The sequence below is a fragment of the Branchiostoma lanceolatum genome, chromosome 9 (assembly GCF_035083965.1).
Source record: "Branchiostoma lanceolatum isolate klBraLanc5 chromosome 9, klBraLanc5.hap2, whole genome shotgun sequence".
Classification (NCBI taxonomy): domain Eukaryota; kingdom Metazoa; phylum Chordata; class Leptocardii; order Amphioxiformes; family Branchiostomatidae; genus Branchiostoma; species Branchiostoma lanceolatum.
The window spans coordinates 13,263,285-13,288,635 of NC_089730.1; the positions used below are offsets into that span (position 1 = coordinate 13,263,285).

At 43.5% G+C, this 25,351-nt stretch overlaps 1 protein-coding gene across 1 annotated transcript; it reads left to right on the top strand.

Annotated features, from left to right (window-relative positions):
- The first annotated feature begins 1,810 nt into the window (after positions 1 to 1,810).
- LOC136442555 (sodium-coupled monocarboxylate transporter 1-like) lies at positions 1,811 to 25,054 on the top strand. Its single transcript, XM_066439471.1, has 16 exons — positions 1,811 to 2,009; positions 13,671 to 13,820; positions 15,379 to 15,534; positions 16,047 to 16,247; positions 16,458 to 16,523; positions 16,729 to 16,780; positions 17,163 to 17,230; positions 17,727 to 17,881; positions 18,254 to 18,394; positions 18,586 to 18,715; positions 19,150 to 19,351; positions 20,142 to 20,296; positions 20,715 to 20,938; positions 21,180 to 21,280; positions 21,512 to 21,633; positions 22,091 to 25,054. The coding sequence occupies exons 3-16, from the start codon at positions 15,391 to 15,393 to the stop codon at positions 22,181 to 22,183; spliced, it is 1,854 nt and encodes a 617-aa protein (XP_066295568.1). The 5' UTR covers positions 1,811 to 2,009; positions 13,671 to 13,820; positions 15,379 to 15,390; the 3' UTR covers positions 22,184 to 25,054.
- The last annotated feature ends 297 nt before the right edge of the window (positions 25,055 to 25,351 follow it).

A 25,351-nucleotide genomic window follows, 5' to 3' on the forward strand; every position in this document is an offset into this window, starting at 1 on the left:
GGTTAAACACGTTGTACTGCGTATTGCTACGTCGTATTCCAGACATGTGATACTCCGCCCCAAAGTCGACTCGCCAGACGGAAGACCAACGAATAAAAGATACGTTGTATTTTGGACATGTGTACATGGGTACACATTTTCCAGGTGCACTGGATATGTCCAACTATCTTGCAGCCTGCTTGGTGCCGGACTCAGCGTCGAATGCCGACCGCACCTTCGTGCCTATTGTCTACCCGTTCCTCACGTCACCTGGAGATCATATCGCGTGATCTCTGACCTGTGTAGCACACCTGCTGTTACTACAGAAACTTAATTACTGGCTAATTCGGCATCGGATTCCTCAAACGCCAGTAATTGTCATTTTCTGTATCACTCATAGCAACATTCATCTCACACAATGCGTACTCATACGCCACACAGTAATACACGGACACATGTGTTAGGATGTGCGCGAGTGCTTGGGCACCTGCACCGCATCGAATTTTCATTGATCTTGCAGCCTGCTTGGTGACGGACTCAGCGTCTAATGCCGACCGCGCCTTCGTGCCTATTGTCTACCCATTCCCATAGAGATAAGCCATTCCTCACGCTACCTGGAGATCATATCGCGTGATCTTTCACCTGTGTAGCATACCTGCTGTTACTACAGAAACTTAATTACTGGCTAATTCGGCATCGGATTCCTCAAACGCCAGTAACTGTCATATATGCAAAATAAAACGTTAAGCAAAGCACTGCTGTCTTAACCAAAATATCAAAGCCCCAATGCAACAAGGTATAGAAAACTCGACTCGCCAGACAGAAGACCAAGGAACAGAAAGTAAGTCATATTTTGTACATAGGTACACATTTTCCAGGTACACTGGATATGTCCACGATGTTGATGGTTCAGGATTAAGTCTAGAGCGACTGAATTGTGCTGTGAGTATATGCAAGAACTGGGATCCATTTTGCGCTGGCGATTCCCTGTCAGGAAAAGTTGTTATGTGCGCATTTCATCTCATTGGGAATAAACTATCTACTTCAAAGGCTGATTTTTTTTTTAATTTGAACAAGAACATGTACGAAATAAGGGAACTTAACAGTCCACGGACTTAGGAAATAGCTCTAAAACCCTGATTCACAGCAGCCCTATAGCATCAACAATTCTGTATACGAGAATGAACAGAGACAGTCGCTGGGACATAAGTCACATCTTTTAGATCTGCACGTTGTGCGTCAGTTCAGCATCTCTAGATTTTAGTTCCCACGGTCTTGTAAAGCCATGTATGGGGGCCTGCATCCCCCTTCCCATAATCAGCAGTTTTAATTTTCCGTCATGCGAAACCAGAACGCTTTAATTCAGCGCAACGCGTAATTGGCGTATTTTATGGTTGATCACGTATGATTAACCGCTTTTATTTCTACGTAATATGTAGTAGCTACCCCTGATCTACAATAAAGCGTATGCGATAAGTAATAAACCTTTTTTCATGGAGATAATCAATCAATCAATCAGTCAGTCAGTCTGTCATGGCACCATCTTGTTACCAAACTCAAGCAGAAGTCTGATCTGTACTGTCGAGGCTAACCCTAACCCTGACTCGACCCTAACCCATAGTCTCTACCAGACTAACCACGCCAGGGTTTCACTTGCCTAAACGGGCGAAATGTGATCTTCACTGTGGACTGACTCTACTGGCTAATTATTCCTTTTTTTTCTGCCGAATTCTACGATTCATCCGCCCGTAAGAGGGCCTGGTGGAGGCTACTAACCCAGATCGCAAGCCATATTAAACCTACCCAAGGCCTGACTCTGCGCACGCGCACTACCCTACGAAGCAGAAAGTCAGGCGGGGCAGATCAGGTCACACCCGACCGTCAGCCGGAGGAAGCTGACTTGAGTTGTAATTGTTTGCTCACGCTGAGCGCCATTTTCACAAAGATGTTTTTGGATACGATCTCATCGTCGGCGTAACCAAAGTAAGGTTGGCTGTACATCGGAGGAGAACGCATCAACGAAACGTAAGGTAAGTTTTCAGCATTCTTTAAGTATCTTCAAGGAGGTTTAACCTCCTTGGTACCTCTGACCAAGGACATTTAATATGTTTTAAATAAGACTCAAGATAGTCTGCATGCCCTTTTCGAGCTATTTTGATTCACCCCTAATCGCGTGAAGCGTTACCCTGAATTGATTAAAATTTAAAGGGACTTCTAAATCATTTCGGTTTCTTTTTCTTTCTTTTTTTTGTTGCTTTTTTTTTGTCCCTAATACTGTGTCAAATCGAGGAGGTTTACATTCGATTGAAACCTGAGCTCCTTGATCAAACTCCTTCCTCGTTTGACCTTGTTTGGCAAATGGCGTAGTAAGAAGCTGTAATGATTTGGCTACACCACAAGCAGAGGTTTGGCTCCGGCTGGTTTTGGCGTACTTTTAGGCGTTTTGTAGGGCTTTCTATCTTATTTACGGATTTACGGGACAAAGTAGAAAGCTTGACAAAAACGCATAAAAACACGGCAGAATCTAGCCGGACCGGGACCTCTGCTTGGAGGTTTGGCCTCCCGCAGTCCAGTGTGCCGATCCAGTGTGGCCGATAGTGGGCATGGTGGTGCATCATAACAAGAATATACTGTCCTTGATCAAAATGAACGGTTATCTAACAGTTTACATGTAACAAAATATCTAGAATTACTGGCACAAAGAGTGTACATGTAGCTTCGTTTGTCTATATTATATACTAGGAGAGGTATTTGCGTGGTAATTATGACAATATTAATGTCAGTTTTACAGAGCGTCTGTATTTCTACTCTATGCATAGTTCCCGTATCTAAATTGTTTCCTTCTCCCAAACAAATGAACTGTTTCCAATTAGTTGTCTCCCGGATCGAATCCCGGGAAGGGTATCCCGTTGTCGGAGCTGCACCGTCTTTGTTTCGGAAGAGACGAAAAATGGGGGTCCTGCAGCTGTGTTCGAGGAGGTGCCTCGATCGCGTTACAACAGCCTCATTTAATACTCACATGGGTACCTACTGGCTGAAATTATACAACCTGGTGAAAAGTAAGCCGAGTGAAAGTGATTTTTTTCCGTTATGCAAGCAAAGTAGAGCAGTTACACAAGCCTCTTGACGTAGTCCGTGTATTACGTATCGGCCTGGCCCTGTTGACCTGGCCGATATTTACCATGGCATGAACGGGACAATGGGCGGAGGGTATGTGTGTCAGTACCTTTTACCGTTTTGTCGTCCGAAATTCACGCTTCCACGTGCATACGACTAATGTCCTTGGACTCAGTAAGTAAGTAACCCAAGTAAAACACGAAACTGAGCCAAGTCCTAATCATCTGCTTGAACGTTAGTAGTCTCCGGGCTTGTAAGTTAGGATTATGCATGTACATTTATATGGGTCGTCTCCCCTACGCATACGCACTGCGACTATGGTTTAATCTGAGTGACGAAATATCGACGAACAGACGACCCATATACATGTATTTAGCCTCCATAGCAGGCTCTGAACCGGCCTTTTTGGGGGCTAAATAATACACCTTTTGCAGTCAGCCCGTAACCATCACCCACCCCCGTAACCATTTTGCCGGCAAAATGGTTACGGGGGTGGGTGATGATTACGGGCTGACTGCAAAAGGTGTATTATTTAGCCCCCCAAAAGGCCGGTTCAGAGCCTGCTATGGAGGCTAACATGTATTATCCTTTACAATTACAGAGATCCCAAAAGGGAAAATCGCAACAAGTCTGGTTGAGGGCTTCGTGTAGGGGATTGCGGAAAAAGCTGGCCCTGTCTACCTGGCCTGTCTACCCTGGCTGTCTGCCTTTTTTGGGCCCTCGCTGGGATGCACTATTGTGTCATGCGAAACCACATTTGAGCCCGATAAACACCAAAGCTTGCTTATGAATGAAGATCTTTGATGGTGGAATTATGTTCGTGTATTTAGAAATCAATAATGTGACAAGGGACCTATATGCTATCACATGCGTTGAAGTTCTCCCAACTCCACTCCAACGTATTTAAAGGAAGTACGGTCTCATTGTACCATGTCATAGCTCTACCAAGGACAGTAACCTGGCGTACGCTCTTATATATATATATATATATACAAATTTCTCTGTCGCAATGAAAACATTCCTCAAAGATCTAGAATTTGTACGGTATATGTATTCCCACCAGTGAGGCACAAATCGGACGACAATGTTAGAGATATCTTATCGATGATCCGCCACGGTATTACTCTTGCATGAAATGAAGCAGAACCTGTCTGGTCGCTCTGGAGCTTATTGTGAGTCACCTCTGACATGGGAGAGACACGCGGATATGATAATGAGAGGCGCTCGCTTGTAGCCTGGATTCCAGACCCCCAAACTTTGAAATATCTATCACCACACGATATATATTTTGGGGGTCTGGCATTCAGGGCTACTCGCTTGTGGATTGGACCATTTTCAAATCAGCCTACGCTTTACTAGCAATGTATGGATTACGTTTTACGTTGCATAAAGGTAACTGTTACGGTTTACGTAGAAAGAAAGTGACCAATTACGTGTTACAGCTACGAATTACGTTGATTTGGGGCGACTGCCTACGGATTACTAAGAGAAAAAAAGCTGAATTACGCCTTACGAAAAAGGGCACGCAGGCCCTCTTCAAGGGCACGTGAGTTGTGTATGAACATTTTTTGGTTTATGTAAAGTTTGCAGGGACGAAGTCGTTTCCTACTTTGACCCACCGTTGTGCAGCCTAGTTATCGAACCAAAGAAATTACTTCGGCTGCAACCTAAAACAACTAACGTTAGAGTTAAGTATTTGTGCTACATATACTTCAGGTTTGCTATGTTAGTTTAGCGATTACGGGATCTTTTTATAAATATGAATCGGTATTGAATTTGTCTTTTTATCATGAATGTGTGATAGTTGTGTGGCGATTTGTTAAAAATAGAGAGAACGCTAGCGATCCCCCAAAACACCCCTCCCAATGAAATGGTAACAACTGTTAGGGCCCTAATGGGGGCTGTGTGGGGGGGGGGGGTAACGTACCAGGGGAGTTTGGCCTCTCCTTGGCCGGGTTGATCGGGCGGAGGGTGGATGTAACCATACTTAGGACTGACTCTCCTGGTCAATTATTCCTTTTTTATTCCGAATTCTACGATCCGTACTCCCGTAGGAAGGCCTGGTGGTGGAGGCTAACCATCCTAGTCAGTTCACGGGGCGGGGTATACGAGCCCTGGTAATTTAACTAGGGCGGCGTCCAATGGGTGCTCAACGCCTTCCCGCCAACGTTAAACGTCTCTTGAGCTCATGGATTTGATGATGACGGGATTTAAAATGATAATGATCGATAATGGGGCCACCACATCATCCACCCAGCCTTGGTGCCTGCCTCCGTCTTGTCTGTAAGACTTTCCCGAAGTCCTTGCCTCCCCAAAAATCATTACCAAAGGGGTACCCTGACATTCTTTGATATTACAGTAAACACAATAGAGCAAATGTGTGGGCTATGGTTCTTTCTCCTAAGTACTGAAGGTCAGGACACCGCGTGGCAGCTGAGACTGTCAATCAGCATGTCTTGAGGCTGGCTGGAGTCACATCATGCACGCGCGAGGTCCCTAATGTCAACCGGGAGTCACGCCTAGAATGCCTTTTATGGTATTGCAGGAGGGGCTTGCTCCGGGTCGCCCAGGTCAAGGAACTCGGGGCAAGATTCTATGAGGGTCTGCATGCCCTTTTTCGTTAAGCGTTACGAGCGATTTTAATTCACCGTTAATCGTTACCGGCCGCCCTGAATTTACCGTTAAGCGTTATCGGTATATTAATCGTGAAGCGTTACCGGTCGTTTTAATTCCTCGTTAAGCGTTATTTGTCATCCTGAATTCAACGTTAAGCGTTATTGAGTTATTCCTCGTAACGCAGGAAAAAGCATTTCAGTGGGTCAAGATTTCAACATTTTCTCCAGGGAGCACACGGCTCCGGCGAAAATATGTCGGTAGGGCGCCCCCAGCCACCGACAAAATTTCAAGCTGAAACACTTCAGATCTATTTTTCACTCTACCAGCAAAGCTTTCTACTCAAAATTCAGGAAATTAAGCGTTTCGTGGTTCAAGATTTTAAAATTTTCCCCGGGTGCATGCCGGGCCTCTGTCGAAAAATATTGTCAGGAGGGCGTCGACCCCCAAGACTCAAACTGAAGCTCGTCTGTATTTTTTCACAAACAGAGATATCATTAACTTACATTGCCAGTAATATTTGCTCGTCGAAATGCATGAAATAGCATTTCAGGGTGTCAAGAATTTACCCCGGGAGCATGTCGCAGCTCTGGTGGGGTCTGGGGGGTGTGACGCCCCTCAAAAATCAAGCTGAAACTCTTTTTTTTTTTTTCAAATAGAGATGTCATAAAACTTAGCTTACTCTTCAGCAAAATCCCTCCCTCAAAATGCAGGAAATAGCTTTTCAGAGGGTCAAGATTTCCAAATTTTCGTCGCGCCTTTGGCGCTCTTCATCGTGATCATGAACATTTCGTCCCACCAATACGAAATTTCCTGTCGCCGCCGAATTTAAAGGGTTCGGAGCAGGCATGCGAAAATAGCATAGCGTAATAGGTCTCTTGCCACAAGATCAGGACGACTAGTTGCAAAAAAACTCGTCTTCAGGGGTATCTCATGTTCTAAAAATGCTGAATTTACCGTTAAGCGTTATCGGCCGGCCTGAATTTACCGTTAAGCGTTATCGGCTGGCCTGAATTTACCGTTAAGCGTTGCCAGGATCCCCCCATGCAGACCCTCTTCTATATGGTATCAGTTGTCGGGACCCTGCATCTTAATCTCCAAGCAGATCCACACCGGGCGCGAAAATCGTATATGCTAGCCAGAGAAGGTCCAGTCAGCCAGAGAGGGTCCAATCAGATATCAGCCCGGCCCGGTACCGGGCTGATTGGACCCTCTCTGGCTGACTGGACCTTCTCTGGCTAGCATATACGATTTTCGCGCCCGGTGTGGATCTGCTTGGAGATTACCTGCATCTCACTGGCATATGAGAACCCCGCCTTAGTCTACACACGCCCCACCGAGCAGACATCACATGAGCGATGATCTTACACTGACCTTTTGGTACCAGGTCAGAGCGAGGGGAACATTACAGTCACTTGTTACATATTTCTCCAGCCCAGGTTGCTCAGATGACAAAAAGTAACTCAACCCCGTTCACACAAGAAGTTGATCGCGATTGAAGTGTAATCGCGATTGAATCGATCCGATCGCGATTGAACGCAAAAAAAAACTTTTGCGTTCACACTGCTTTTCGCCAAGTGGATTAAAGTCGCGATTGAAGCACGATTGATAGGTTGAGGTCAAAGGTTCGGCATCGCCTCGCCACAAAATGACGGGAGTCCACCAACTTTTGGTGATTTTGTATCTCTGGAGAATGTTCTGTAGCCGTGGAAGGGAACGTAATCGGCGGGCTATGATCGCGAGAAGGCGTGAACGACGAAGGCTTTTGTATATTGGCCTAGCTGTAGTTTAATACAGGTAATGAACGCGGCAAGAGCTGTAGACAGGACAATCTGGGAGCGTGAACGAAGCGACGATTGGTGGGAAAACATTGTACTTGGTACATTTACAGACCCGGAACCAGACGAAATTCCCGCCGATCGCGATGGAATGAATCGTAGTTGCATTCACACTCAAAATTTGATAGGATTGGATTGCATTGATCCTCCCCAAACTAGTCCGGGAGGTGGATACAAACAATCGCGATCGGATCGATCCAATCGCGATCGGGAGCGTTCACACTGAAAAAATCAATCGCGATCGGATCGATTCAGTCGCGATTGTGCTTCAATCGCGATTGAGCTTTTTGAGTGTGAACGGGGTCACTCAAGTAATGCACGAAAATGAGCCAAGTCCTAATCATCTGCTTGAACATTAGTAGTCTCCGGGCTTGTAAGTTAGGATTATGCATGAATATGGGTCGTCTCCTCTACGCATACGCAATTGACTATGGTTTAATCTGAATAACGAAATATCGATAAACTGACGACCCATATACATGTATTATCCTTTACAGAGATCCCAAAAGGGAAAAGCGCAACAAGTCTGGTTGAGGGCTTCGTGGAGCCTCTACCAGGCTCCGCTGATCGCTGGGAAAATAGTAGAAACTAGAATGACAACATTTTCGGGAAAATGCAGGATATTCCCCTCCCATTACCTACACCTCAAATATGACATCCTTAGCATTGGCTGTAAGGGTATTATAAAGTTTCTGCATAAATTACGCAAATGAGGGTGCATTAGCATAATCTATGGTCAGGTGTGTTCACCTTTCCTAAAGGAACCTACATCTCAAATATGACATCCGAAGCTTTTATGGTAAGGGAAATACAAGTTTATGCCTAAATTATGCAAATAAAGTCCGCATTAACATAATTTATAGACAGGTGTGTTCACCTTTCCTAAAGGTACCTACATCTCAAATATGACATCTGTAGCTTTTACGGTAAAGGAAATACAAGTTTCTGCATGAATTATGCAAATGAGGTCCTCATTAGCATAATCTATGTCCAGTTGCATTCACCTTTCCTAAAGGTACCTACATCTTAAATATGACATCCGCAGCTTTTACGGTAAGGGAAATACAAGTTTATGCATAGATTATGCGAACGAGGCCCTCATTAGCATAATTCATGGCCAGGTGTGTTCACCTTTCCTAAGGTACCTTCACCTCAAATATGACATCTGCAGCTTTTACAGTAAGGGAAATACAACTTTATGCATAAATTATGCAAATGAGGTCGTCATTAGCATAATATATGGCCAGGTGTGTTCACCTTTCTTAAAGGTACCTACATCTCAAATACGACATATGCAGCTTTTACGGTAAAGGAAATACAAGTTTCTGCATAAAACTTGCAAATGAGTTTCTCATTAGCATAATTTATTGTCAGGTGAACTCAACTTCTCTAAAGGTACCTACATCTTAAATATAACATCCGTACATTGTAACATAAGGTACATATAACTTTCTGCAATACCATTAGTAGAGCTACCACCCCACATCTACTTGGTTTTTGGCAGAAGAAGAAGAAGAAGAAAGAAGAAGAAAGAAGAAGAACAGGCAAGCAAAAACAGTATATTCCCTCTCTGGAGGGGAATATAATTGGCCAAATAGAGTGAATAATATGCTAAGGGAGTCTGCTAAGGAGAGAGGGTCCAATCTGCCATCCTAGGAGCCTGCAAGTGAAACCCTGGCAAATATTTCCCTATAGCCGGCGTAGTCAGTCTGGTAGAGACTAGGCTTCGTGTAGGAAAAACAGGAAACGTCCCGATTTTCCCTCCAAATCCTCAGAATCTGCTTAATTGCAACGTACATGCATAAACTCATCGTTATCCACAGCACTCAGTGTCACATGTGGAGTGCCTCAGGGGTCAATTTTGGGCCCACTTATTTTCATCATATATATCAACTAGAGTTCCACGAACACATTATCTTCGCCAAATAATCAAGGCTTATTATGGAAAGTGATGAATATTTACGTGCTTATCACCCCCTGCAAATTTGATCATGCACCATACCATTTGGACGTTATGATTGGGCGAATGAGTCCAGTCTAGATAGGGTTAAAAATCATTTGGTGGTACAGGATTAGTATATGTGTAGAGTGTGCTGATATATGTTATAACTGGTCATGAAAAAATGTGAGTATGTTGATATTACATGGGCCACAAAGGTTCGATATGGCAGTGATGAAAGTTGAAAGTGATGATGAAATAGTACAGTCAATACATATGAATAGAATAAATCTGGCACGTTTTAGGTGTTTTTAGTCAGGCTTTCTATTTTGTCCCTATTTCGGTATGTCGCCAACCGTGTTGAACAAAAATGCTTAAACTGAACACGTCAAAAACCAGCAGGACCCACACCTCTGCTTGGAGAATAGTTTATTTATTTGACCTACATGTACGTTTATGCAAGGCTATCTGTTTACATGACCTGACACTGTCCCATGTCCCATTGAAAGGCAGTGGGTTAACAAACTTTCCTTACTAATTATGCAAATTAGCTCCTTATTTGCATAATTAGTCATTGATAATGTAAAGCACCATCCGAGCTCTCTACATACCAAACATCACGACGATTTGTCGACCCCTTCTCAAGTTATTCATGTCCGAATGTCAAAACAAAAACACCCACTGCAGTTCTTATCAAGCCGCTAGGGGGCCCAAATTTACAGAACTTACTTTCTGTGGCATGAACTATCTACCACACAAAAATCATGACCATAGCACTTTCAGAAAATATGCCCCTAAATTTTGAAGCTCTGCTGCAGTACCTTTGGTATCCGCTAGAAGGCCCATTATCGAACTTGACCTTCCTTTCTGTAAATCCTACCCATCCACTAAATATCATAAGGATCCATCAACAGCTTCTCGAGTTATGCTGGCGACATACAAATACACATCCACACAAAGCCCGCTGCAGTACCGACGGAAAATACCAGGGGAACCATTTTTGAACCTGACCTCCGTTTCTACAACATCTACACACCTGCAAAAAATCATGAAGATCCATCAACGTTTCCGTCACTTTTTTTGCCTACATACAAACACACAAAAATGCAAAGTCCGCTGCAGTACTATTGAAAAACGCAAGGTAAACCATTTTCGAACTTGACCTTCCTTTACACAACCACTACACACCTACCAAAAATCATAAAGATTCATTGAAGTTTTCTTGAGTTATGCTCCTGACATACATTCCGACCCACCCAACAGATTTTTCAACCGAAAACATAATCTTCTCCGAGTACAAGTACTCGGCGAAGATAATGACATACCCAACTGCCTACAGTTCTGTAAGATAGCCATGTACGCTGATGACACAGTCATATACTTCTCGGCACGCAGCATCCACACAATGGAGCAAGCAATACAGAGTGACTCAGCCAGACTTGCTCAGTGGTTCTCTGCTAACAAGCTATCTTTAAATCCAACAAAATGCAAAACAATGCTGGTAGGATCATCAAGGGCAAACGATATACACAATAAGCTACATCTCACTTTGACTGGTACTACACTTGACCAAGTTGACACCTTTAAATACCTTGGAGTCAGTATTGACAACAAGTTAAAGTGGCATAATCATATTGAACAGGTTAGCAAGAAGCTAGCACAAGAAGTCGGTATAATGAAATGCCTAAAACCATATGTAAACAAACAAGCACTTCTCACAATTTATACAGGCCTGTTTCTTCCACACATACAATACTGTAGTACAGTATGGGACCAGGGGGGTAAAGGGAACTTGGAAAAACTGCAGAGACTTCAAAGTAGAGCTGGGCGTGTGGTTCTGGGATGCAACCGATACACGTCTTCTGCGACCGTCCTGCAAACACTTGGGTGGACCCCGGTAGCCGACGTACACAAGAGAAACAAAGCCACACTAGTCTTTAAGGCACTCAATGACATGACCCCTACCCACCTTACTGCACTGTTTAGCCAGCTTACAGACATCCACACACACAATACCCGTCTCAGAGCACAAGGCGGCCTTCGATTACCAAAAGCAAAATCAGAACAAAGAAAGCAAGCCTTGTCGTGCTCTGGGGCGGTGCGCTGGAACTCCTTATCGACTAGATTAAAATCGGCAAAAACACTTCAACTCTTTAAACGAATATATAGAGAAGAACATATGACTTATCCATAATTTCCCTTCACTCCTCAATGAATCATTATGCTTTCTACTTGTTTTTATTTGATAATATGATTTGACGATTAGAGTCATTATTGATATGATTTCTCCTATAATTTACACATTGATATGCAAATTCCGTTACATTTAAGTTTATTTCATTGTTTTGACTATCCATTATGTTTTGATTCAATATCTCTAGTCTCTTGAGTTATCGTTACTTCGGTTATCATCTAATTATGATTTCTTTTCTTTGTTGAAGACTTACATTTTCAAGTTAACCTTTATTGCTGTATCATTTGTCATTATTTGATATTTTAAAATGTTGCTTTGTATTTATATGTAAGGGGTTTTACCCCCCAGAAATCTTTAAAAAACGCCACCAGGCGACATGTATTTCTGGTAAAACAAATAAACTGAGATTGAAACTGAAATTGGAGATCGGTGCTCAATACATTTGTATATTAGGCTGGGTACCATCTTATAGTCTCTACCAGACTGCCTACTCTGGCTAATGGGGAGAATAACGTACCAGGGGAGTTTCGCCTCTCCTTGGGTTGATCAGACGGAGGGTGGGTGTAACCATACTTAGGACTGACTCTCCTGGTCAATTGTTCCTTTTTTATTCCGAATTCTACGATCCGTACTCCCGTAGGAAGGCCTGGTGATGGAGGCTAACCATCCTAGTCAGTTCACGGGGCGGGGTATACGAGCCCTGGTAATTTAACTAGGGCGACGTCCAATGGGTGCTCAACGCCGCGCCTTCTCATGGATTTGAGATGGCGGGATTTAAAATGGTCCCAGCTGTCATATGAGAACCCCGCCCAAGTCGTTATTCCTACACGCGCCCCACCGAGCAGACATCACATGAGCGACGATCTAACACTGTCCTTTTGGCACCAGGTCAGTGCGATGGGAACTTGACAGTCACTTGTTACATATTTCTCCAGGTAGCTCAGATGACACGCACAGTGGATGACATGTTTATGTCACCAAGGAACCTCCTTGATATCACGCAGTTATCTAGCCATTTGTGGAAACTGGCTTTGCAACTCCATATACTAGTAATGTATTTCTGAGTAGGTGACCCAAGTACCATGTTAGTCAGTGTATTAGCATAAGGACAGGACCCGCTTGACCTGGCCTATAAGTAGCCATGGCATGAATTGAATATTCTCCAAGCAGAGGTTTTGGTCGGGTGGGGTAGTAGTGGCCGGGCGCGCGAGTTGAACAACACCAGGTTGTATGCGTCCGAATTTACATATCTGTGATAAGCATGCGATGGAGTTGCTAATTTCTACTGCAAGTCTCGCCCAGAACTTTTATGCACTTAGAAAAGTAGAAATGTAGAAATTAGGTTCAATAATTTGCCAAACTCTGAGAGGGGGAAGTTAGTAGATTTATCTTTCCCACACCTTTTTGTGTATAGGACTGCGCCCATCTCTGTTTTATAGCCCTTGGGCCACGCAGCTGTGCAAGCACAGCAACAAGGGGCTAGTAAGTCAACCGGTAGTGGTGTATGTCTAACTTCCACGCTCTAAAATGCTGAGTGCGAAGACATTTCAAAGTCGTTTGCATGACATGGACTGTAGTTGAACTCGGAAATTCTCGATTGATACAAAGCGAACACAAGTTCAAATGTAACCCTAGAGTTGTAGCCTCCTTCGCAGACTTCCAAGAACGGCGGCGTATATATTTGGGGGAGGGGGTGACGCGATTTTCTAGAAAAAGCGGCCGTCCCTTGGCGACGTAACTCCCTCGGCAGCGAAACCCCCTTGCCGGCATTAGAGAACCTTGGCCCGTGTAAGAAATCGCGACACCCCCCTCCCCAACCTCAGCGAAGGAGGCTAAGGGTTGTGCTCTCTGAATATCTGCAGCTGCAAATTTAGTATCAATGTTGTATACGTGACAAATTTTGGACCGTTGTTGAAGACATCTTTAGATAGCCATATAAAGACAAGATCCATGCTAATAGTAACCGATGTGACGTTTCGACTTTCACAAGAGTCCTGACGAGCTGGCACGGCCCGTAGGCGCTGACTGGATTCACAAGCCCTGACGCCACCAGGAGAAGGAACAAGGGGTTGGTAGGAGCACCTTGCTTGAGCATCGCGATCGGCACGACCAAATCCATTTTGTCGAAAAGGAAAAGCAGGTAAGGTTGTGGCCAAACAAACAGGCCTCATTTCTTTCATAAATCGTTATTTGCTTTTCATTACTATCGAAGGACGCCATCGCCGTTTTGCAGTAACGTTAAATGTAACGTTATATCCTTGTGGGAAAACGTTCTTGGTTGATTGGCACAAGAAACAGCCGGAGACGAATCTCTGCTTGTACAGATACTCTACCGGCTGGTTTGTGAAGTGTTTTTAGGTGTTTTTGTCGGGCTTTCGACTTTGTCCCGTTGTCTTTATGTCACCAAGCTTGGCTTATAGAAAACAGGACAAAATAGAAAGCCAGACAAAAAAGCATGAAAACACGTCAAAAAACACTGCTTCTGGAGAGCTAGTAGCGCGTAGCCAGGGGGGTTCGGGGGGTTCGGGGGGTTCGGAAGAACGCTCGAAGGTCCACTTTTTGATGTCCAAGCTTTTTTTTTTTCAATTTTCAAGGCGGACGTATTTGTATCACCAGCGAGACTAAAATCCTAGAAAATGTGCTCACTTTGTCTCATATCCTCTCAAAAACAAAGGAAGTGCCATTTCAGAAGGTTTGATTCTTGAAATTTTACACACTCGAGGGTCCACTTTTTAACGTTCAATGTTCCTTTTTCAAGGCGGACTTAGGCCCAATTTACACTTGTCCTTTTAACTGTAGTACTACACATGGTAGTCTACTACTGTAGTAGACTACAGCTTTTTTCTGGTTGTAAAAAGAAAACTACTGTAGAAGTCTACTACAGCCTCGGGGGTAGTAGTACTACACTTCGGCGGAGATTCTGCGAGACTTCGAACCGGGTGTAAAGAGAAACTGTAGTACAGAGGTAGTAGACTACACTTCGAAGGCAACAACCATGTTCGATCTGACGTAATTCGAACTGATCGCGCGTTCCATTTCGGGTCATCTGCGGTCATTCTTAAGTTTTCTCAGTAAAACCGAGCTGTCAGGCCCTTTTTCTTGGTATTTCGCATCATATAAAACCCCTACCTTTTCACAAATAAAAAACATGCTGAAATTTCCTCACGCGATTTTTCAAAGGTCACAATAGGTCACTACAGTTTCGTGACAATCAGGAACAGTGGGGTGTCCTGCTAGGCTTCCTGTGTTGAGTGTAAAGTGGACGCGAATCTAAAGTCTACTGCAGTAGTAGACTACCATGTGTAGTACTACAGTTTCATTGAACAAGTGTAAATTGGGCCTTATTTGAATCACCAGCGGGGCTGGAATCCTAGAAAACCTGCTAACTTGGCTATGGGCATGCGGCAGTATACAGAGACTACAACTTTGCCCTTGGACAGAAGTTTTTCTGGCCTAAGCTGGTTACTTTGTGCACTCGTTTGGCATCTTGAAGGTTGCTAATTTGGACTTGCTATTGACTCGATAAAGGACGAAGGACATGGTCATGCAAATATACACATCAAGGACGCATGGGTTCAAGCGTTCGAATAATGCCACTATATTTAGCCCAAGAATCTTTTGCCGGGTTTCTTATTTCAATATCGTCTTGGGCCATGCTCAGTGTTGTTACAGTACATGTATTTTTGCTTCTGTCCCAGTACTGAGTTACCATGGCGACCGAGCCGCTGTACTTCGGCGTGTGGGACTACGTGGTGTTCTCCCTCATGCTGTGCGTGTCGGCAGGCATCGGGCTGTACTACGCATGCACGGGCGGGAAGCAGAGCACACAGAAGGAGTTCCTCATGGCTGACCAGGTACAGTTAGCCTCCTCAGCAGGCTCCACGAGGCGGGCTTTCTGATGGCATATCAGTTCTATGGTACTCGGGTTCGTGTTGCAATCCTCGATAGAAAAGAACAAATATGACATTTAGTAAGTCCCCAAAAAGTCCGCCCCGTATACGCAGAGCCTAGATCAGTCACCCTAAATGTGGTTTGCGTATAATGAGAACTTATTACTGCCAGTGTAAGTCACGTTCTCCCATGTAGATTTCTATGAACGAGACAGCTGTCTTTTATTTTATCTTAAATGGCCACAAGTTCAATATCTATTAGCCTCCCTTGCAGCCTCGTGGGATGTGTTATTTTCAACAATTATGCGCAGTTTTCACATGGCTTCTGTGTTCTGATAACTATCTAGATTGGCCACCGGCCCGTACTATGCGTGGTTTTGTTGAAGTGGTTTGTTGAAGAAAAAAAACGTAACGCCATGCGGGGGCTGCAACGGAGGCTCTATATCTCTAGACTTTGTGTTCTTTGTTTCTTTCAGTCCATGCCAACGTTGCCCGTTATGATGTCCTTGCTAGCCTCGTTCATCTCAGCCGTCACGGTGTTGGCAGGCCCCGCAGAGGTGTACAGAAACGGCACCATGTTCTGGTTTTTCGCGGTGTCGGGTTCCTTGAGCATGGTGCTGGTAGCGAGGCTATTTGTGCCGACCTTCTACAACCTGGGCTTGACCAGCACGTATGAGGTTTGTTTATTTATGAATACAGAATACGGCCGTTTAAGTTCATTTCTTGGCAAATTGTTGAGATACTGAACGGTCTCGAGCAAGATACCGTGTTGCATCGATTGTGAAAAAAGATCACTGTTCTTTTGATGCTGACAGTGACATTGATTTGTTTTATTTCCCCATGCAAATAAAGTGTTTGGTATTTCTTCTTTCCCTTTTTATGTCCAGTACCTGGAAATCCGGTTCTCCAAGACTGTTCGTTTACTGTGTACCGTCCTCTTTGTGGTGAACATGGTCAGTATGTTAAAGTTTAGTATGAAAAATGTAAATGATAGAAATATGCTTTGACTATTGTTTTAATGTAAACTGTCGAACATTTTTAAACTTTCGAACATTTTTAAGCACTTGTAAGAATCAGTCATTTTCAATTGAATTGATTAGTAATGATTACTCAACTGTCTGTCATGGATACTAAGCCAATAAATTTTTCGTGCTGCAGCTGGTGTACATGGGTCTTGTTCTCTACACGCCGTCCCTGGCTCTTAACGCAGGTGAGTGTGAACATACAAACTTACGAACATAACTTACAACCTCACTCATTGTAATCCCCACCAATTGCAAGTTCCTCGCAATTCAGCCCCTGTTGCGAAGAGAGAGTAGTCGGCCCACTTAATAACAACAAAAGAAGATGTAGATAGAAGACAGACACACGAGATGATCCAATATTATATTTAAGGGAGCACAGTTTATAAGGAAAATAGATTATGGAGTAGACTTTAGAATGGAGACAGCTACTTTTACAGTTGGGTAATTCAAGATTACCTTCGAGACATTTGGGATTAATTATGACGTCACCATATGACAGTATTGTGTTCTAGAGAAGCGACCCTCTGCATGCATCGTTTATGAATTATCCACTTTGTTTACTTCTAGTGACTGGCCTGACTCTTTGGGGAGCAGTCCTGGGAATGGGTCTGGTCTGCACGTTCTACACTGCATTGGTGAGTAACATGTTCCCAGCAGCTTCATAGCCTCATAGCCTGGATGCCATTCCAATTACTACCAGTTAGTTATTGGATGGCACCCAGGCTAGCAGCTTCAGGCCAGTTGAGCCTTATGCTACGGCCACATTGGCGCCGGTGCCCGTAGGGGATGTGTAGCCCCGTCCAGGCCTTGAAGCCACAAATTTGTCCCTGTGGACTGCCCGATACCCGGGGGTTACCTCTCGGTGTTCGCACGATTAGCTCATGCACGCCGTCTATTTGTTACTGGGTCCCGGGTTGATTTTAACTCCGAGGTAAAAAATTTCCGGTCCCGGCCGTGCCCCCCAAAATAGCCCAGTAGCCAAAGGGGTTCCCACTGGGCCACGTAGATAGGGGAAATGCCCGAAAGTCCAAACAAGCAGCCCGCAAACTACCCGTCGGGGCCCCTTTATCCAATTGTGACCGGAGCATTATCTTTCTTAGTGGTTCGCAACTGAATGTCCTTTATTTCCAGGGCGGTATGAAGGCTGTGATGTGGACAGACACGTTCCAGGTGTTTGTGATGGTGGCCGGGTTTCTGGCCGTCATCATCCAGGGAACTATCGAGGCAGGCGGACCGGCTCGCGTCTGGGAAATCAACCGCCAGGGACAGAGACTCGAGTTCTTCAAGTAAGAAGTGATTGTACTGTGGAAGTAGAATCAACTGAACGAATTTTCAATCGAATCTTCCGTAATTTTGGACTGTTGGCCTTCTTGCTTTTGATACGTATCTTCACAATCATGTGACGTCATTAGTGTGTCGTGGGTCAAAGGTCCCCTTAAGACTGTATCACCCCAGTCTCGGTTAACCGAAGGTTCAGTCGATGTATGTCCAAAACATCTTGGACCAATGAGATTTGTTATACATGTACCATCCATCAGTCCCCGGGATAACATGGTCTTTAAAAATATAACCTTGCGCATGCACATGGAAAATTAGTCAGCGTTGTTTTTTTTTCTCTTTTCTCCCTTCTTCTACTACTTTCCTTGACCCGGCTGAAGTTTCGACCCAGACCCGCGGGTTCGCCACACGACCTGGAACATCCTTGTGGGAGGGTCGTTCTTCCGATGTGCCATGTACGCAGTCAACCAGGCACAGGTGCAGCGGTATCTGTGCTGTCCGTCCATCAAAAAGGCTCAGCAGTGAGTATACTCCATTGAATACGTAGTATTTGACCAACAACGTCAACAACAACTCCTAACGTCATTCTCCGGCCCTCGTTGATAAAAAGACTTTCCGTTGATGAGCAAACAATATTAGACATATGCTCGAAACTGGATTCAGAGACAGTCAGTATATATAGTATGTCACCATCTACGCTTCTGTGTTACAGAGCTCTCTACTGGAACATCCCGGGACTGATAGTGTTCATCTTCTTCGCGGTCCTGAGTGGAATGGTGATGTATGCACGGTACTACAACTGCGACCCGAAAACAATGGGATATATCAGCAGCTCAGACCAGGTAGGCCGTCTACTGTCTTTGTTCCGTGAATAGTTTCATCAGGTACCTGTTGATGATTCAAAAGTTATTTACACAAAACCATGACTAGTACAAGGACATCATCCGTACTGGCCTCAGGACGGCGATTTAAGTTTGCCATGGATAGTGCCACTGGTTCATCCAAAAATGATATTTAGAGCCAATTATCTAATCATAACGGCTTTTGCAGCGTACAAACTCATCCCATCGTCTCATTGTACGGGACGGAGGACGATACCGACTTCCAGCGACCTATGACCCAGTGATCACATCTCACGTTTCTGAGAAATCGGGCTGATTCTCCTGAAGAAGACAGAAGGTCTAGTCAAACATTTGGTGAATTTACTCTGTTTTGTTGGAAAACGTTAGAAACGTTTCCGTACGATTAAATGGTGTTTGACTGTTTGCACCTACAGATGATGCCGTACTTTGTGATGGACATCCTGAGCCAGTTTCCGGGCATGCCTGGTCTCTTCACGGCCTGCGTGTTCAGCGCGGCCCTCAGCACGATGGACTCGGGACTGAACGCGCTGGCCGCCGTGGCGCTGGAGGACTTCGTCAAGCCCTGCTTCCCGAACTTCAGCGACGAGAGGTACACCTGGATATCTAAGGTTCTAGGTAAGTGCAAACAACTATAATTAGTATTTGTCGTGAGAACACATACAACAAGCTAGAACAATCACCAAGGCGAGGTCTTCCTTCGGGTGTGTGACTAGAGCAAAGAGAAGCTGAGTTTTCAATCAAAGATTTCAGTATGCTCACCTGACCTAATGTAAAGAATACTAGTACATATTGACAAGAAGAGTGAAAATACAGGCTTTGATATTGACCCAAACAAGAGCAGTATCACAAAAACAACGGTTGTGAGATCTAGATTGACATTTCGTATCATAAACGTTTGAAAAGCAATAGGGGAATGGTTGAATCACGCATCTTTCATTTACAATTTAGCTGGGTCAGCAGACATTTGGTCTGGATTATTGTGATCACCAGATGCATACTACTAGCCTCTACAAGGCTCCGCGGGATGGCTGGAAAAATAGTAGAAATTGGCCGTAATAGAGTGAATAGTGTGCCAAGGGAGTTAGCTACGGAGAGAGGACAGTCTGCCATCCGTGGATGGCAGATATACCCTCTCTCCAGATTTTTATTTGCCGATTCCTACTATTTTCCCAGCCATCTCGCGGAGCCTGGTAGAGGCTAGCATACTACTAACTTTTACGAAGAATTTTAGAAGCCTCATCCGATCATACATTTTTGTTTCTTGCTCATAAATATCTTTCTGTTGGTTCTTTTAGTAATTAGTATACATATACTGTCTTAATAATCTCTTGAAATTCGTTCCGGTGTCAATGATTAATGCTCATCGTCATACTTTATTCAAGTCTACATTTCATTTCCTTCACAGCGATGCTTTTTGGCCTGTTGACGATCCTGATGGCGTTCATCGCCTCTAACCTGGGCCCGGTGTTCTCAGCGGTCATCAGTCTGTTCGGCATGATCGGCGGCCCGATCCTCGGGATCTTCGTGCTCGGCATGATGTTCCCCTGCGCCAACAAATGGGTGGGTGTGCACGAACTCGCTAATACTGCATGAACGTAGTTTTCAGGTTCAATCAGATAGCTAACAGTTGAGCTGTTGATCTAACGCTGGAAGAAAAAACTCAGTGTACACTGCCTTAGAGGTCGGAGTACTGGTTGTAAGGATGTACACGTACGGTTTGTTTCTTTGGTCTTTCTATGTCGGAAAATTCCTATACATGCACTTATACTGAAGGCATCTGAAGCTGTTGGTATGCTTATCTAAGACATACCAATATTTCGTCACGTATGAAGACTTTGGGATTTGCTGAAAACCTTCCATGAGTCACGTAATCAATGAAGAAACATCGTGTCCGTGACACATCAAAACTCATAAACAAACATCAATCTTGTTTCATGTCTTGATCATTTTATGAACTGCTTATGGTTCCATCCAACAGGGAGGTCTGATAGGCCTTTTGTTCAGCCTGTTCATTACCCTGTGGATCGGAATGGGTAAGATCGTGTGGCCGATGTCTGGATTGCAGCCACCGATCTCGATCGAAGGATGCCCGGCTGATCTCCCTGCCAACGCTACGGCAAACTTCACCACGAGCCCCGTCATGCCCACCAGCACGGCACTGTACAACTTCACCACTCCGGCCGGACCTACCGTAGTCGAGTAGTAAGTAACAATAACGTCTGAAGCGCTTTTATACGAGTATGTCTTTGTGTTTCCATGGGCCACGTCATCAGTAATTTTACGGTAACACATTCGGTGAATATAACGTACGTAACGTGCTACTAGAATAGCTGAGACAAAATCTCGAGGAATCCCTCTTTGCTTGTTGCTCTAATGTTGTTATTATTGTCTAGAAAGGGAAGACAGTGAAAACTCTGAACGACCGAATGTTTGTTTTTCCCAGTCCCCCTGAATCAGCGCTGTACGAGCTGTCTTACATCTACCTCGGAGCGGTGGCCACGCTGAGCTGCGTCATCGTGGGACTCTTGGTGAGCCTCGTCACTGGTATGTGAACGTGGTTACATCTTTGGCGATTTTTGTTTCAACAGAGCACGTGTCGTGCGAACATTACACTACCACGGGATAAAGTAACGTTGCCTACACATTCATGGACAGCGGATATCTAACAGTCGTTGTTACTGATCTTTTGATATAACACGATCTTGATCATAAAAAATAATCCTAACTTGTATCGTGGTTCTGGTCATATGCATATTAATATCCCTTTGTTCACAGGCCCACAGGATCCGAAGCAAGTGGACCCCAAACTGATCGTCCCGTTCTACGACAGCATGTTCTGCTGCCTGCCCAACAGCTGGCTGGAGTGGCTGCGCTGTGGAGTCAGACATGGGGACGGGGTAAGTAGGGACATCACATCGCCAGACTGGCGAGTAAGTCGGTAAAAGTGAGCGAAGTGTGTATGGATAAGTTATTACTCGACGAACAATCAGCACTAAGGTGTTGTTAAGGTGCTGTTAACAGATAGAGCAAATAACTTTACCAAGAAGAAGTCGTCAACCCGTCGATAACCAATCAGAACCAAGGACAGACTCCACATTTATGTTTATGTCTTTTCTCTCTATGTGTTTCTCTCTCTCTCTCTCTCTCTTTCCTCTCTCTCTCTCTCTCTCTCTGCATATAAGAATATGTTTTGCGTGTGTGTGTATGTGTGTGTGTGTGTGTGTGTACGTGTATGTGTGTGTGAGTGAGTGAGTGAGTGAGTGAGTGAGAGAGCGTAAGAGAGAGGGGGCTATTATCGTGTTACCATCTAACACTGTTGACAGTACTGATATCCCGTCTATCCGTCTTCTCCAGGGCTTGTCACCTGTGGAAATCGAGATGTCTCCTGCCGCCCGCAAGTTTTTAACGAATGACTCGGGTGATGGCCACAGCCCAACTCACGTTTGACAACGGCATCAATATATGATGTATACCTGCTTTACAATGAGTACAACTTGTCCAGTACAGAATCGGTTATCTTAGTCATCGAACTTAAGTGATCTGCATACCTGATTTAGTCTTTGGTTATCAGCGAGAAACATTCCCTGATAAGCCACTATGGCCACTGACCATATTTACCTGATTCTTAAGAAAAATGTATCTGTTTATTTTGTTCTTCCTATCTCATGCGTTATGACAGATCTTTCTACTGGTATTAGTTCAAGACTTTATCGGTTATAGTTTGTTGCACTTTGATAGCATATCTCAACGACAATCATATGTCCTTGTTTGAATATTTTCACTTTATTATTTGGCTAAGATAAAAGTTATCGTTATATTTTATTTCTCTATGGGTGCTAAGAGTCAGTGAAGTTTGTAATCTCTATATTACAAAATGAATAATAGTCTACTGATGAATGATAGTGGATGATGTCTGAAACGTTTGACTTTGTCAGAGACTTGAGAGTTGTAAGAATTGTGACATGTGATATCGTATTATGTACCTGGATGTGTAATCTCCATGACTGTGTCGAGTTTGTCTTATTCTTCTTCTTATCGTTAATGCCCACGGTCTTGATGACGACCATTCTGGCATGTTGGGAATGTCGTGTAAAGTGCATTTCCCAAGGGCACAAGATCGGTGACACGGCAGGATTCGAATTAACCGGGGACCATTTGGCTCTGAGCCAGATCCCATGTCTTGGTTTCGTACGCAGTTGTAGCGGTGTCGTATATGAAATACGTCATGCATAACGCTTCCAGCTATTTAAACTTGCTGTTACTGCTTCAGGAGTTCCCAGCGTATACAATCCCTGTGCATATAGCCTACGATGATTGAAATGCACGAACTAATGAATTTCATAAGACATTCCTGTCGTTCTCGCATGTAAATGTTATTTTGCAAACCCTGTCCGGTGACTGATTACTTCATTCATTATTCTACATGACCCGATTTCTAAATGTTCGTGGTCTGACAATCTGTGTGTATTTTTTGGTCGGACCAGAGTTTCCAGCGTGTACAGTCCCTGGGCATATAGCCTACGATGATTTAGATGCATGAACCAAGCACATTATATAGGATATAATGTCCTTGCATGAACTAATGAATTTCATAAGACATTCCTGTCGTTCTCGCATGTAAATGTTATTTTGCAAACCCTGTCCGGTGACTGATTACTTCATTTATTCTACTTCATGACCCGATTTCTAAATGTTCGTGGTCTGACGATCTGTGTGTGTTTTGTGGTCGGAGCAGAGTTTCCAGCGTGTACAATCCCTGGGCACATAGCCTACGATGATTGGGATGCATTAACTAATGAATTTCATAACACATTCCTGTCGTTCTCGCGCATGTAAATGTTATTTTGCAAACCCTGTCCGGTGACTGATTACTTCATTTATTATTCTACTACATGACCCGATTTCTAAATGTTCGTGGTCTGACGATCTGTGTGTGTTTTGTGGTCGGAGCAGAGTTTCCAGCGTGTACAGTCCCTGGGCATATAGCCTACGATGATTTAGATGCATGAACTAATGAATTTCATAACAAATTCCTGTCGTTCTCGCATGTAAATGTAATTTTGGAAACCCTGTCCGGTGACTGATTGCTTCATTTATTATTCTACTTCATGACTCGATTTCTAAATGTTCGTGGTCTGACAATCTGTGTGTGTTTTGTGCTCGGAGCAGACTTACAATATACACACTGAAGTCTAACTTAGCGTGTAGTTTGACCGTTGTATCTGTAACCTCCTTTCCGGCCCATTTCATAGGACCCCTTTCTACGGGCAGTAGCATAATCACACGAACATTTTGCCAAGACGTCCATTCCAAGTCACCAAGAGGGTTTTATAATAATATTTGTAATAATTTAGAAACAATTCTAACAAAAGAATATCTGACTGACAATACTTCTAAATTTTTCTAAAAGATTGAATATAAAAATATGAATTTATTTGAAGTCGATTAGATAATTTAGAAATATTTTGAAAGGAACTTCACAAAAATGTTTAGAATGATTTCTAAACATCGATGTGATTTTTTCACTTTTAGAAATATTAACAAAAATGGTAGAAAATGGTTAACAATGGTAGAATGGTGATTGCCCCATAAAAGTATGTGCTAATTCGGCCCTTCTGTCTGCTTTTGTACATCTTTAGACTTCACTGCGGGACACTGTTGGGTCCTTTGTGGAAAGCATTCTTCCCTATACTTCGCAAGAATGTGTGAATTGCTTTCTTCCTAGCCCTCTGACCTATTTATAAAGATGTTACAAACAATGTTAAGAAATGGTAGGAAATTGTAAATAATGGTAAATAATGGTAGAATGCCGTTACCATTATCTAGAAACTGTTAAAAATATCATATTCCATATGATAGATATGTCTTAAGTTTTAGAAAACCGGAGAAACATTTATAAAGTTGAAATCACATTCAAAATATTTCTTAAGTATGAAATCTCTCACACAAATAATTACAATAGATTGAAAACATTTGTAAATTAGGACAATAACAACCCTCTTGGTGACTTGGAATGGACTCTAAGGAGAACGGAAATGGTGATATCAGTGATAGCACTTTGCTTGTGGAGCAAGACGTTTTCTTCAGTATCAAAATCGGACCTACCATTGTCGAGATATAATAAAGAATTAACACCGAAAAATGATGATCTTTGGGGAGTGACTTTTGTAATGCTTAATGGATGTGAACTATTGGCCCTATATATATACTATGGGCCTAGTACCAAACGTGCACGTAGAAGTATTGTGAGTCAGAATATGTGGCACCACTCGGCCAAGTAAAGAGCACTGTGGAACAATAAAGTTTGATCTTCACTTATCAATTGTTGTGATTCTTGCATGATACTAAATATAGTCTACACGATAACTAAGTAATGTTAATTAGTCAATAACTAACATTACCTACTCGATTTTGGCCTTTACATTGCTGTATTTTTTTGCTTCAATAGCCTCGTTTGCTAAGATTAGACGTTCATAGTTTGAACTTGAACGACTTGTGTTATTTGGTTAGAGAAGATGATCAACTGACATAGCTCTTGCCAAGTAGGAGCTTAATTTGCATAGTAAATGAGGAACATTTATGATAAGTCATTCGAAGAGCTAGAGGTTAACATCA

Excerpts from the sequence above, each read along its gene's own strand:
- LOC136442555 (XM_066439471.1), top strand. The coding sequence starts at position 15,391 with ATGGCGACCGAGCCGCTGTACTTCGGCGTGTGGGACTACGTGGTGTTC. Across the intron at positions 16,248-16,457 it reads GCTTGACCAGCACGTATGAG|TACCTGGAAATCCGGTTCTC; the intron begins GTTTGTTTATTT and ends TTTTATGTCCAG. Across the intron at positions 18,716-19,149 it reads ATATCAGCAGCTCAGACCAG|ATGATGCCGTACTTTGTGAT; the intron begins GTAGGCCGTCTA and ends TTGCACCTACAG.